The sequence below is a fragment of the Biomphalaria glabrata genome, chromosome 1 (genome assembly GCF_947242115.1).
Source record: "Biomphalaria glabrata chromosome 1, xgBioGlab47.1, whole genome shotgun sequence".
Lineage (NCBI taxonomy): Eukaryota > Metazoa > Mollusca > Gastropoda > Planorbidae > Biomphalaria > Biomphalaria glabrata.
In genome coordinates, this window is record NC_074711.1 from 5,285,209 (window position 1) to 5,300,616 (window position 15,408).

Below are 15,408 nucleotides of genomic sequence, written 5' to 3' on the forward strand. Positions count from 1 at the left end.
CTGTTGTTTTAACTTAGTCATGGTCAAGTTCACTGTTGTTATTGTTGTTGTTATTGTTGCTTTTTCTATATATCTCTAACATATTTTATGGAGGTGCTGTGGCTGAGTGGCAAAGCGCTTGGCTTCCGAACCGGGGGTCCCGGGTTTGAACCCTGGTGAAGACTGGGATTTTTTAATTTCGGGATCATTGGGCGCCTCTGAGGCCACCCAGCATCTAATGGGTACCTGACATTAGTTAGGGGAATTGTAAAGGCGGTTGGTCGTTGTGCTGTCCACATAACAACCTCGTTAACCGTAGGCCATAGAAACAGATGACCTTTACTTCATCTGCCCTATAGGCCACAAGGGGACATTTTTTAAAACATATTTTTACAATTCCATGCCCCGAACATACCATGACGACTCACTGTCTACTTAATACATACTCTGTCCATAGACATATTCATATCCGGAACGACGTTCGTAGAGAAAGGTGACCCCATATATCTCGCCTGCAACGCTTCGGGTCATCTCGGCCCGCCAGAAGACCTGGACTGGTTCAAGGACGGTCAGAAACTGTCCCCGGACGGCATCCGCCAGGTCAAAATTAACAAGTTCAAAGTTCCGGCCTCCCGGACGCTTGTTAGCAATGTCGCCATCAAGCACAGCCGAATGGAGGATGCTGGGACATACGTCTGCAGGTCAAGTAATCTAGTGATGACCAGTTTGAAAGTTCATGTTTTAAATGGTAAGTTGAAGTGTTTTTTCTTTAGTATTTCAAATAAAAAAAACATTTTAAAAATACTTTTTTTTTGTTAAAGACTACACCCACATTATTCAACTTAAAATAAAATAAAATAAAATATTAACAAAAGTTCATTTGTAAAAACTGATCAAACAAGAACATTTAACTGCAAGGTTGCAGAGACCACTGTGGAAACACAAACTCAAAATCGCTCCCCCCCCCCCCCGAAGTGGTCCACCCAGGTAAAAAGGCAGGTTTCAATATTTTCAGACAGAATATCAGAATGAAATTCTATCAAATGCAAATGATAGAGAAGAATGGAGAAAGAAGGATGAAAGATCTTGTGTGGTGCCCCATCGGCCCATCAGACCAAGGGATAGGGGAAAGCGAATATGAAGTTAGATGTGAACCTGGCCTAACTGATGTATTATAATAAGTATCTAATTGATCTAATTGTTTTGTAAAGGGTCAATCTCTTATTCAACAAAAAGAAAATTCCGTAAAAAAAAAAAAAAAAAAAAATTGTTTAGTTAGGTGTTCCACAGTTACGGTAATACACTGCAGTTCTTGCGATAATATGAAACACCACTTATTAATTGTTGTTTTAATTATGTTCCAAAATGTTATTTAACCTTGGTGTCACGGATGCCATTATAAATTTATTTGTATATTTCACATTCAAAAAGCTTATGTGTAAATAGAAATATAAACCCTTGACTGAGCCTCAGGAATTACCCCACAAATCTAAATCCTTAACAGCGCCTCAGGTTTTACCCAAGACGTAATTATGATGTTGCAAATCTATTGGTTGATTTGAAAATAAATAAAGACATTTTTTTAAAAGAGTTAGCGCCAGAGAATTGACGAGGGAAAAAGAAGCCAGTCGATGAAAGAATCTCCTAGTAGATAGTCACGTTTCTAGCAGCTCTGATTTAAAGCCTTTGTAATGTTATTTATACGTGTTGATCTGTAACTTGAACATAAGCCGTACTTACGTTTTATATTTAAATAAAGTTCCAGAGTTGTGTTTTAACAAAGAATCTTTTATTGTGAATCCTAGATCGTCATTTATTCAACTATTTTAATTCAAGTGAAATCCCCGGCACCACAACACACATCGTGACATCTTGTGTTGTGACACTTGGTTAGAACTTACCGTAGGCCTATTTTAGAATGTGCGACATCTGTCCCCAAGTCACGAAACATTTAAAGAAAGTAGAAAAGGCTCCAACTAAAGTCATGAGATCTATAACGAACGAATATTCACATTTGACTAGAACAGTGATTCCCCCCAGGGGTCTACGAGGACTTCCAAGGGGTCTATGGAGGTGAAAAAATTAATTGGGGATCTATGACCTGTAAATGGGGGTCTACGATAATGGATCTCATTTAAGCATGTCTAAACTTTAAATTTCATTTTCTATTAATGATTTGTACCTTAGTTAATCCTTTGAATTTTAGCCTTGTTAGTCTAATGATTTTATTTTTACAATTTTAACATCTTATTTTAATTAGCTTAATTCTGTCTGTATGAAAGTACCTAATCTTGTACATGACCGAGTCTGAAAAGAATTGTAGAAAGTCCATTGGTTATTAGAACTTTGGCTTCATTTTGTCCTTGTGCAACAAGCAAATGCATTTGTGCTTTTTATGCAATAAAGTTTAAAGTTATGTCGCTATGAAACCATTAAATCTGGAACATCCTTTGAGGCAACGCCAACATGATATAATAGATTAAGATTTGAAATGTTTGATTGAACATCACAAAAGAGAAGAGGTTTGTGAACATTTTACAATACTTTACTTTATCAAACTCTAGAAAACTGCACACTGTAGGTAAAAAATAGACTTTGCCAGCCAGTGAAGAGGTTTTGCAACCTGTTTTACACAATCCTATATCCAGTGCTTTTTTTGTAAAAAAAAAAAAAAAAAAAAATGGTGCCGGTACTCAGTAGTTGATTGCCTAACTTTTAACTACTACAAATTTATAATATACTTTAAAATACGACAAAAATAATAATTTTTTCAAAAAGGTGCCGGTATGCCATAGCGGTGTGTACCATCACAAAAAAGCCCTGCCTATATCTGATATCATAATAAAAATTCCTCGTTGCTACAATATAGTGATAATATAGTGTGTTATTACTATCATATTTTTCGTTTTGTTTCGAATCAAGAAATCATAAAAATCTACTTTGGCTCCATCACACTGAAGTATGATAGTTGTCAAAAGGCTTATGTGTGACTTAAACAGTGTGACAATATTTGAGTTCTTGGGTGCTAAAGATCTAATTTTAAGACCAAAAAAATAAGCGGGAATCGGACATAGTCTTTTTAATAGACTTGTTTCATAATTTAATGTGGTTAATTTGCTGCGACAAGGTGATAACTTCAATTTTGTCAAAACGAATGCATAATTTCAGTGTTTCTTGGGAGGATTAAATTAATGTAGCGTGCTTTGGACAGGATGATTTTTTTTTTTTTGGATTTTCCAAATTGAACTTTGTCAAACATTATCTAGTCGAGAAGGTATAACGTTAAACCTAAATTGAAGCTCAATATGAAAATTTTAGTATCAAACTTTTCCACCAATAGTTTTTTTTTTATTAGTCAATTCATGTCATGCATATTAATTTTTTTTGCTTCATTTTAATTTGAATATCATCAATGTACATACATATCTGCAAGAAAAACACATTTGATATTAATGAATTTTAAAAAAAAATTCAGGGGGTCTACCGAAAACTGGAAAACATGGCAAGGGGTCTATGAGACAAAAAAGTTTGGGAACCACTGGACTAGAGCAACACCATTAGTAAAATCACTAAATTTAGAGAAACTTCAGGACAGAGGACTCAAAAGTAAATTAAGTAACAATATTACATAAAACAATGAACAAATACAAAAAAAAAACGCAGCCAAATAAATACTTTAAAAGACACAAAGATAAAGGCACATTTCTTATTCCATATGCTGGGACGAATTCATGTAAGTGCTCTTTTTTTTCCCTAGTCCCAATAAAGCATGGGACGGGTTGCCTGAATCAGCCAGGAAAATCAAAAACTTAGCAGAGTTTAAGTCTCCGATTATATCACACCTAGATTGACACGTGGATACGCGTAGGACGCAATTTATTTTTTTTTTAGAACGTCTGTAATTCATAAGATAAGTAGCATTTTTTGACGTCGGTGCAAAAAGAGAGAACTGGAGTGTATGTATATTAAGGAAAAAAAAACGTTCCTACATCTGAACATGTTTACATTTATAATCGGAGATGTTAATATCGGACGTATTAATTACAGCTAACCCTAGTTCTGTCCTAATAAGAAGAAAAAAAAATTCTAATGCAAGTTAGCAATTTGGCGTGAACGTTTCCGAAAATCTGACTCAAAAAAAAAATATAAAAAAATTGCAAAACCTTGCAAATAATTCCCTTAAAAAAATGGGATACCAGTTGGATCTAAATGGAGTGGTTCAATCAGGCAAGAGAGTTGCCAAATTGGCATCATTGATTGTATTTCGCCTTGAAAGCAGCCAGGGCGAGAGAGGACCTGGCATAAAAGGAGAGTCTACTATGGAAGGACAACAAGGGAAGTAATATTCCTGTTCACGTATTGAGAAAAATAAATTGGATGTTCTATGTGGTATAGAAATGATGTGTGTGAATGTGTGTGATTGGTAAGTGGACTGTGAATGCCTGATCAAACTCCTTAGGACTATATATTTATCTAGTCTACAGTATCGTTTTATTATAAAGGGGGAAAATAGGATAATCTATAGATTCTGAGTTAAGCACAAATATCTAGTCCAGAATGGCCATTTCTGTATTATAATTATAACTTAGCTAAATACATTACATATGATATATGCATATTTAAAGGCTACACTAAGGACCACACTTTTTTAATGAGATAACATAATCTATAATATCAAGCAGAAAGTAACTCGTATGTATGTATGTATGTCCCTCATAGAAATCAAAACCGTTTGACCAATCTTGATAAAACTTGGCATAAATGTTACGTGGGTACTAACTGAAACTGACTTGACTTAATCCTGTGCACTCCCAGTGGAGCATAGAGCCGCAACCAAACCTCTCCACCGAACTCGGTTCTGAGCAGCTTTCTTCATCTGCTCTAATGTCATTCCAGTACCCTCAGCTTCACAGATGACTGACCTCTTCCAGGTTTGCTTGGGTCTGCCCACTTTCCTCTTTCCTTGTGGGTTCCAGTCAAGTGCCTGCCTTGCAACATTGGAAGCTGGTTTTCGCAGGGTGTGTCCTATCCAGCTCCATTTTCGTTTTGTGATGTCTTGGGCTATGGGTTTTTGTCTAGTTCTCTCCCACAAATTGACTAACTGGAACAGTAAGTATGTAAAGTACCCTTAAAACAAATTTAAAAAAAAAAATTAACAAAAAAAAGTTGCCCAACTCTATGAAAGTATTACTATTTCATGGTGCTAGGTCATATAGTAGGCTATATAGCCATGTTTACATGAGACAAGACCGAAAGGATCTAGATCTAATTTTTAAGAACTACACTTCGCAAAGATAGTTTTTTACTTTGACACATGAAAACATATAATATAGTCCATTCATTTCATTATTTAATAAAATTAACCTTCAAATTTGTGTTTCAAAAGCATTTTTACATAAAGTTGTTCCTTATAACTGCGAATTTAGATGTCCTGACGTACTTTATAATCCCATTCATAAATCAAATAAGAACATAAAGCTAAAATGGTATTTAACCTTGGTTAGGCCAATAATAGAATATGCATCCTCCGTTTGGGACCGCTCAACTCAAGAAAACATTAAGAAACTGGAACATACACAAAATAGAGCAGTGAGATTCATAACAAATGAATATTCACATTTGACTAGAGTAACACCTTTAGTAAAATCCCTAAATTTAGAAAGCCTTCAGGACAGAAGACTCAAAAGTAAAGTAGCATTTATACATAAAACACTGAACCATAATCTTCAAATACAAAAACAAAATTTAATAAAATACTCTGAAAGACACAAAGATAAAGGCATATTCCTCGTTCCATATGCTAGGACAAATTTGTACAAATACTCCTTCTTCCCTAGTGCTATTAGATCATGGAATGGGTTGCCTGAGCTAGCCAGGAAAACCAGTGACTTGGCAGAATTTAAGTCATTGGTTAATATGCATGACTAAATGCATGACGCGTAGGGCGTAATCATCTTCGTTTCTGATGTAACGTCTGTATTATATAAGATAAGAAGATAAGATAAATGGGGCATGTGACTATTATACTCTGTGTGGCAAAGTGCGTGATGGTGAAACACTACCCATCCAAAAAATTCTTTCATTTTGGGGAAATCTGGATGGTCGAGTGGCTTGTTCTCCTGGTTCTGCTGGGCAGAGTTGTCGAAGTGGAGTGTCATTCGTTCAAGCTTTGGTCAGGACTGTCCATTTGTTCGCTATACTATATTTTTTATTACAAATTTGGTCCCTATATATATATATATATATATATATATATATATATATATATATATATATATATATATATATATATATATATATATATATATATATTGTTACGTATTTCTGAATCTTCTGGCTAGAAGTATTAGTAGGCACACAAATAAAAACACAGCAAAGAACTTGACGACTAAACTTTCAGTTTCATATAACTTTAATGACTATTAACTCTAACAATTCGTTACTGTAACATGTAGCGTAGAAGACTGTACAATATCTGTCAGTTTACAGTTAGCTATACTTCGTTGCAATTCATCTCTTCACTTCGTTGCAATTCATCTCTTCTCAACTTGCATCGAGCCGTATTCCACAGAACAGACCAACGACACACTTCCCAGTGTCGCTCCAGGTCTCCTAAAGCTGAACCAAGTCGTAACAGACCAACGACACTCTTCCCAGTGTCGCTCCAGGTCTCCCAAAGCTGAACCAAATCGTACTCTCGTCTACCACATCAGAGCCGCACACGTCTTACATCGACTGTATCGACTGTAACGGCTCAAGTCCACTGTAGTTCGCTGTATAGACTTTAACGACAGTAGTCCACTCCAGTTAACTCTACCCTAGTTAACTTGCATCGAGTCGTACACATTTCTCTTCCACAGAGCCGCACACGTCTTACATCGTCTGTATCGACTGTAACGGCTCACTCACGACTCCATACGACTGACTTTCACATTAACTCTCTGGCTTATATAGAGTCCCTAATCGCTTGTCCAAAGTTACACAAACACGGCTAGTATCCTCTGAAATAACACGTGAGGAAACGTCACATCCTGTCTTTGTTTATACATGTAGATTCCAGAAAACATCGGCTGCAGTGTCATCAAGTTGGGGTCACACGTAGTGACCTCTATCTGTCACTGTTCATTAGTAACTGTCCCCCTACTTAGATCTGTTCGTCCCCTGGAACAACACGTGAGGGCACGTCACATCCTGTCTTTGTTTGTACATGTAGATTCCAGAGGACACTCGCTGCTGTGTCATCTCGCCGGGGTCATACGTTGACCTCTACCTATCACTGTTCATTTGTAACACTGCCCCCTTCTTAGATCTGTTCGTCCCGAACAGATTCTACTTCATCACGATACTGATGAAATCGATCGACGATCAAGTAGGAAGCTTTGGTGGTTGCCCCCTTCTCAGAGATGTTCTTTCAATCTGGCCGTTGTCCATCTTCTTTCCATAGAAGAATGGGAGCCAAATCCTCATTTTTCAGCAGGTCCTCACAAATGTTTTCATCAATCTTGGTATGGAAACATCGACCTTCAGATGACGACATTGGGCACTCTTGTCAAGAAAATTCATCAGCATTCTAACGAGTTCGTGCTTCACTGGCTGAGTTTTACATTTTCAAGCATCTTTTTACAGAGCTTCTTCAGAGATAACTAGGTTCATCACAGTACAGCAATATTCACATGCTCTTCTTTTAAACAACAGCAACTGACTTGGGTTTGTACGATATTGGGTTGATCTTCTTGTACAGTTGTTTGTACAGTTCTATCTCAGATGGTTACTCACTTCACAGTTCTGGCATCTTACACTAGTTCTGTCCTTCTTGCTTCTGACTTGATTATCGTTCTTCTAAAACCTCTGTTATACTTCATCAAACCTATTCTAATGAGGAATGTTCTTAGATTATTCTTTAGTGGCTTCACACTTTCAACTGATTCGTAAGGCTTTCTTTGGTTTATGGTCCCGGACAGAATCTTTCTAAAAACATGGCTGTGGAGTTTCATTAGTGCAGGTGGGGGTCTATCAGTGGGAGAAGTGGTGGGCTTGTTTTCTAACAACATGGGCTATGGAGTTTCATAAATGCAGGTGGGGGTCTATCAGTGGGAAAAGGGGTGGGTTTGAATCTTGATCTTGTTGGGGCCATCCACGTTGCTCTCTGCATGTGTCGCTTTCTCCGCCTCCTCCTCAATTTGATATTTCTTTGGTTGCGTTGATGTCGTTGTCGTTGGCTTGCTTTCTTGTCGATCAATGCTAATGGCAGCCTCTTAGCACATAGGAAGGTATTGCATTTCATAGCTGTAGTCATCAAGACTGTTGATCTAACAAGTTGCTTCAGCATTATTCTTCGATGGGTGCTTTGCGAATGAGCTGCAAGTCCACTTGAAGGCAAGGTGTCAAACACGTCATCACCTTCATCCGAGTCTGGAGGACTCGACTGTGGGGCAGGTTGATAACATTCAACGTGCAAAGGTCCATCAACTTCAGCATCAGATTCTATTGTGTTTCCTTGACTTTGACCAGGGCTTCTCGCGCTGATCTTGACAGCTGGACAAGCTTCTGTTAAGTCCAGACTTTGCTGGTGTATTTCTTGGCATTCACAGTCTTCTTGTAAAGCTACGTACGTACAGTTCTTGTCAAACGCATTGTTGCAGTAATCAAGTTTCGAGTTCCTCTCGTAGACACTGGCAGATCGAAGACAGAAGTCTTTAAGGCCCACAGCAACAGGCTTGGACGCAGACCCAACGTTGTCTTGTTCTGTCTGGCTGGTTGAGGTACTCATATCGGGTATATCTCTAGCAAAATCTTCGGTTGAACTATAGGTCTCTTCTCTTGTTTCTTCAACTGTCTCATTCAGCTTCTCGTTGAAACAATAACAGCTATCGTCTCTTTTCATCTCTTGTGGGCCACATTCATTTGGTTTGCTATCACAGTCAAAGACAGCACAACCATCACCAACATGCCTATCGTAATTGTCTGTATCGCCACATCCTTGGTTGGACAATTGTTCGCTGTTCATCAATGGTGTAGCTCTTTCATCAGTCGACTCAATCTGATACTGCTGGGTGTTCAGCAGCTCATTAATCATGATTCTCGTTTGATCTTTTATTTGTTCTTCTGTCTTGTTGGGCGTGATAGCTATTTGTTCATTCAAATTCATGACTTTGATCAACTGGTTAAATGAAGAAAATCTGGTGTTGATTTCTGATTCTATCTTCTTAATGCTCTCTTTCACAGAGTTCATTTTATATTGCAAAGTTCTCAAGAGCTCCGTCATATCAGGTTTGATTTCAAATTGGCAGGTTTCCGGATTCTCATCTTCCTCCAACAGGGCTTGTCTGAGACGTGCTGTTAGCGTTTCCTTATTTCCGTGAAGCTGTAGACCTCTTTCTCGAAGCTCTTGTCTAAGTTCTTTCATGTCAAGTTCAATAAGAAGTTTAATGGAACACATTCTAGCCAGAAAGATCCCACTTCTGACACCAATTGTTACGTATTTCTGAATCTTCTGGCTAGAAGTATTAGTAGGCACACAAATAAAAACACAGCAAAGAACTTGACGACTAAACTTTCAGTTTCATATAACTTTAATGACTATTAACTCTAACAATTCGTTACTGTAACATGTAGCGTAGAAGACTGTACAATATCTGTCAGTTTACAGTTAGCTATACTTCGTTGCAATTCATCTCTTCACTTCGTTGCAATTCATCTCTTCTCAACTTGCATCGAGCCGTATTCCACAGAACAGACCAACGACACACTTCCCAGTGTCGCTCCAGGTCTCCTAAAGCTGAACCAAGTCGTAACAGACCAACGACACTCTTCCCAGTGTCGCTCCAGGTCTCCCAAAGCTGAACCAAGTCGTACTCTCGTCTACCACATCAGAGCCGCACACGTCTTACATCGACTGTATCGACTGTAACGGCTCAAGTCCACTGTAGTTCGCTGTATAGACTTTAACGACAGTAGTCCACTCCAGTTAACTCTACCCTAGTTAACTTGCATCGAGTCGTACACATTTCTCTTCCACAGAGCCGTACACGTCTTACATCGTCTGTATCGACTGTAACGGCTCACTCACGACTCCATACGACTGACTTTCACATTAACTCTCTGGCTTATATAGAGTCCCTAATCGCTTGTCCAAAGTTACACAAACACGGCTAGTATCCTCTGAAATAACACGTGAGGAAACGTCACATCCTGTCTTTGTTTATACATGTAGATTCCAGAAAACATCGGCTGCAGTGTCATCAAGTTGGGGTCACACGTAGTGACCTCTATCTGTCACTGTTCATTAGTAACTGTCCCCCTACTTAGATCTGTTCGTCCCCTGGAACAACACGTGAGGGCACGTCACATCCTGTCTTTGTTTGTACATGTAGATTCCAGAGGACACTCGCTGCTGTGTCATCTCGCCGGGGTCATACGTTGACCTCTACCTATCACTGTTCATTTGTAACACTATATATATATATATATATGTATATATATATATATATATATATATATATATATATATATATATATATATATATATATATATATATAATATAATTAAAATGTTTTACGACGGATGAATGACTGGCCGTGTGGTTTGCACTTCACACTGTCGGCGTGGTGGTCCCGAGTTTGAACTCCACACACACGCTGTGTTGAAGACGGTCGTTGACTTGAAGCACCAAACTGCTTGTCATCATCATCATCTCAAACTCCATTAGAGTGAGGGCTTGAGAGGCTCAAATCCTCTCTTGTCCAAACTGCTCTTGTAGACAGACTAATCGCTGTAATCGTATTAGATTTTAGATTATAAAACTAGAAATAAATTGTACAACTTCATGTTGAAAACAAAACTAATTTTAACTTTGATGACAATATAGACAAATTCATCTTGAGATGAAATAGACAGATATTTAAACAAATCTGAGTCACTATCAAAACACGTGATCACACTCTGGCATCCGCGACATTCCTGAAGTCGTCTGGCGTACTTTAACACAGCATACGACAGAACCGCTTATCTTGCATCATTCTACAAGACTAACATTAAATTAATGCTCCCTCTCTCTTTCTCTCTCCAACAAACAATAAATACTCCCTTTCTATATCATCTAGGAAACACACACACCGCAACACGCTGTCATCCCCTTGCTGTCATGTAGGAAGCTTGGGCCAAGATGTTGTAACCTGAAAGGACGTACGAAACTTGTCAACTCTTATATTTGTAGCTGATGAGACTCTGGGCGAGTTTCCAAATTTATTATCAGGAAACGAAGCAAATTGGCTTGATTTGTAGAGCCTAAAGTGCCTCGAGGCCAGTTTCTTTTAGAACATAAACAAGCCAAATAATATTTTGTTCAACAAAGCTTATCTACGGAGAAGAACCGCGAAATCACTGCTATGTAATCTCAATACTGCATGAATAAGTTCCCTTTCTTCTATATAAACAAAATTAATTAATTACAACTAATTGATTAAATGAATTAGCTTTTTTTTTTTATTTTATGTTATGTCATCGCGACAATGAATTTTTATGCGAATTTTCAACTTTATCTTAGAATGGACATTGGAAGAAATAACGAGTGCATAGCGTAATAATGGAAACAACTCTACATATACAACCACATCTCTTAATATTGTTGGATTTATTTTCCTTTTTCGATACCAAATAAAATAATTGATTACCAATAATTAATTACCTAATTGTTTTTTTTTATTGATTCGTGTCTTTAAGGTAAAACAAATGATCCTAAAAAGTTTCAAATTGATCCTAGAATGGGTGTGGGAGAAATAAACGTGTACAAAAGTGCACCAGTCAGACAGACAGACAGAGCGAGTTGATATAAGCTTTGTAAAAAAAAAAACGAATTCTATCAACAGGCTCTACTAGACAGCTACATTTTGTACTTATTCAAAGATATTTAAATAAGTGTGCACATTATTTTTAGAACGGATGGACCGTAACCCAACACTTCCAGTATAAGACAGTAAACTTATATTAGTGTCTTATGTGTTGTTGGCAATGTAATCTGTTCAGTACTGAATACAAAAAAATGGCAGTAACCATATGCCACTATATATTCTTATTATTATTATGTTCTTAACTGTAGTCTAAAGTTAAGAATTTTATACTTCTTTTATGATACTTTATGCAATAATACTGAAGATTATGATAATAAACTAAACAAGGTCAAGGACGCTAAAATGAACGTCACTGTTGCCAACTACATAGAACTAAATAGAAATAAAATAAGCTTCAACAAAGTGTGTCTGTTGACCTTCGCATGGCTATTGACGAATACTGCTAGATGGTTGCCATTTGTTTTTAAATAAGTTTTATGTCATAGCCATAGACATAGATAAATATGGACTGGAAAAAGGAAGTAACTTCATGTAACTTGAAAACATGTATATCTATTGTGGTCGGATTTCCGAATTATGAAAAGTTGCATGATCTTCATTCTTAGAGATTAAACAAAGCTACAGTGCCTCCTTATTTACAATATATATATAGGTGTGTATCAAAGTTAAAAAAGCACTTTTATACTGCTCATAAATGCTGTATAATAAAGTACACAAAATTGCAAGTCACAAATTTTCGTTTCATAAAACTCTTTAATTGGCCAGTCTATATTTATTTATGTCTATGATTTTAGTATTTCCGCCATTTTCTTTAATTTAAATACATAATTGCGCAAGCGCCACAATTTCAAGGACCTGCACATAAAAAAGTAGAAACTAAGTTACTCTACTTCTATTTGGATTCCCCAGATAGAAGTATACTGATTAAACTGATTAAATGTGTGTTTTCTTTTGGGTGTATGTGAGTTCTGCATATGCGTGTGTATATCAGTATATCAGTGCTTTACCAAGGACGCTAGCTTACCCTTGGTTCTTCCCCCCCAAGAGAAATATGACCATTTGTAACAGTATACTCTATTGAGTTGAGGCGTACTGATCGCAGATAGATTGGAGGCAAGGGTATGACAGGACGAATGAGGACTTAGAGTCTGTGTATGTCAGCGTTAGGTCGTTGGGATTCCATTTGTCAAAGATAACAAACGAGGAAGAAAAGAAGTATCAAGGTCTGGGGTTAGGTCAGAACTAATTCAGCCAAAAGAATCTCGAGCTATGCTTCAGAAGTGAGTACTTTGCAGTGCTGGAAAGCTCAATTATAGTGAACGCCATACATCTTTCTGTTGATGAGGGTATTTAAAAAAAACTAGTGTAAAACAAAAGGGCCGGGGGGGGGGGAGGCGGGGGACAAAGAACCGGTTTAAAACTTGTCAAGTTTTAATGCAATTTTGTTTATTGAAGTCATTACACCTAGAATTTTAAAAAATATGTGATATTTTTTTATACTTGGCTCAATCATCATTGTAAAAAAAAAAAAAAGATATAGCCCCTAAATGTAGTTAATAAGAAATGGTATGATAATAAGCACTTGAAAGATATGATATTTCATTCTCTGCTGCAATATAATCAATCATTACTATCGATCATTCCTACATATACATTGTAGGCTTAGATTATGTACACTCTAAATCTCGACACTCGTAATTAGCCTCATTCAAACTTTGGGCCACACACTAAGACCGCGTATAATAACTTGTATTATCTCTTGTGTCTTCCCCAGCTGGATCAATCAACGTACGGCGCGGTAAGTAGCCCATCCATTTTTGTCTCCTAACGCCAGAGCTCATAGCCTACTCTCCATATGCATACATTTGTTCTAATAAAACTTTCACTTTGTGGGTGTGTGTGTTAGTGTGGCCGCAGCGAGGGATTTCGACCTAAAGCAGATCTTGATGACGGCATTTCGGGAAATAGGTGGCAGCACTAGTCAAGAAAAAAAAAAACAGACGCGTAATTTCCATGTACTATTAGTCCTACTGAAAACTTATCCCTGGTCTATTTACCACCAGACTATACTTGGACCTGTAGATATATATTCCAGCGATCAATAAGGTACTAATCAGTAAGCACCTCCCCTTCCCACAAAGATTCTCTCTCTCTCTCATCAACAATTTTTTTTTTGTCTATCCCAGTCTGCTACTATACAACGGCTATCAAAAATTCTCATCGCTAAACACAGAAATGGTAATGAAATAGCCGGCATTAATTCCCTTCCCCCAAGGCTTTTATTAATATGGGGGTCAAGCTTGAAGAGCTAAATATAGTGTGAGCATGGTCTAAAATTTTTTTTTTCCATTTTTTTATTATTTTTGGAACGTCGGATGAATATTTTAAAAGCAGGAGACTGGCCCTTGACCGAGGAATTGTCAAAGTCTGGGATTTATGTTAATACCTCTGAACTTTTTACACGAGACTCCACTATTTCATTTTGAACAATTTCCTGGACGAAGAAGGTCAAGCGGTTAATGACCAATTAAAAAAGGATTTAATTTGAAAACATTATTTCAGCTTGTCAAGTAGTCTGTTGAGAATCTTGGGTCACTAGAACAGTTCTGTTCACCGCTTCCATTCATTCAGTTTTATTCCTTTTTGGGTCTTTTCTAAGGCTTGCGTTCGAGCCCGTTTCTTGGACACTATTTCTCCCTAGTTTCTTCCACCCTGCACTTTTTTCTCTCCTCGAGTTCGGCAATCTGTATCGTTCAGCCGGAAAGTATACAGCCGGAAAGTATACAGCCGGAAAGTATACAGCCGGAAAGTATACATGTGACATGGCATTGCAGCTAGAACTTGTATAGGCTACAAGGGGGAAAACAAGTTCCCTCCTCACACCTCCCCCCCTCTTTAAAAAAAAAAAGTAAAAAAGAAAATTTGAAGTAATCGAAGTAAGCAACACTATAAAAAAAAGATCTGGTTGTGCCCCCGCCTGGGCATGATACCCTGCCTTACAGTGGCCACCAGGTGGAAACGGTCGTAATAGGAAAAGATTAGGCTAAATGGGTAGTGAAACAGGATCCCGTGTGAGTGCCTAAGGGGTGCGAGAGTATTACAATTTCACTGTGCGGGGTTGTAAAAGAGCTCCCACAACCTTGTTAACTATCCATGCGCCGTTCCGCAAGGGACCATTTCAGAAATTGCAAGTTACGTTATTGGCGCTCCCCCCCCCCCTTTTTCCCATGAACATCACATAGAAATATAGGCTGCGTGTGACACTCCCCAGAGGGTGGCGTCCGGAACATCATGCCCCCCTCAATACGCCTCTGATCCCGGGCTACGCTATACTGCCTCACAGTGGTGCCCATTTACAGTCGTAAGAGGAAACGATTAGGCCAAATTGGCTGAGAGGTGCGACAGTAAGGGAACCATTACAACCTTGTCAACAATTCACATGTCGTTCGTCAATGGACCGTTTCACTAATGGCGAGTCCCGCAAGGTTAGCGTAGTAAAAAGAAGTAAAATGGCGGGATCCCCGATGTGCTCGGCCTTCGACCACGTCTCTAATCCGTGCGTCCAAAGCTTCCAAATCA

General features: G+C 38.0%; 1 protein-coding gene across 2 annotated transcripts in view; it reads left to right on the forward strand.

Moving 5' to 3' along the window:
- The window catches only part of LOC106053984 (lachesin-like), a 145,025-nt gene that overhangs the window by 126,557 nt on the left and 3,060 nt on the right, over nt 1–15,408 (forward strand). For both annotated transcript variants that reach the window (XM_056018148.1, XM_056018155.1), the window contains 2 exons: nt 437–727; nt 13,604–13,627. In XM_056018148.1, the coding sequence (XP_055874123.1) occupies nt 437–727; nt 13,604–13,627 (315 nt within the window). The remainder of the gene's footprint in view (nt 1–436; nt 728–13,603; nt 13,628–15,408) is intronic.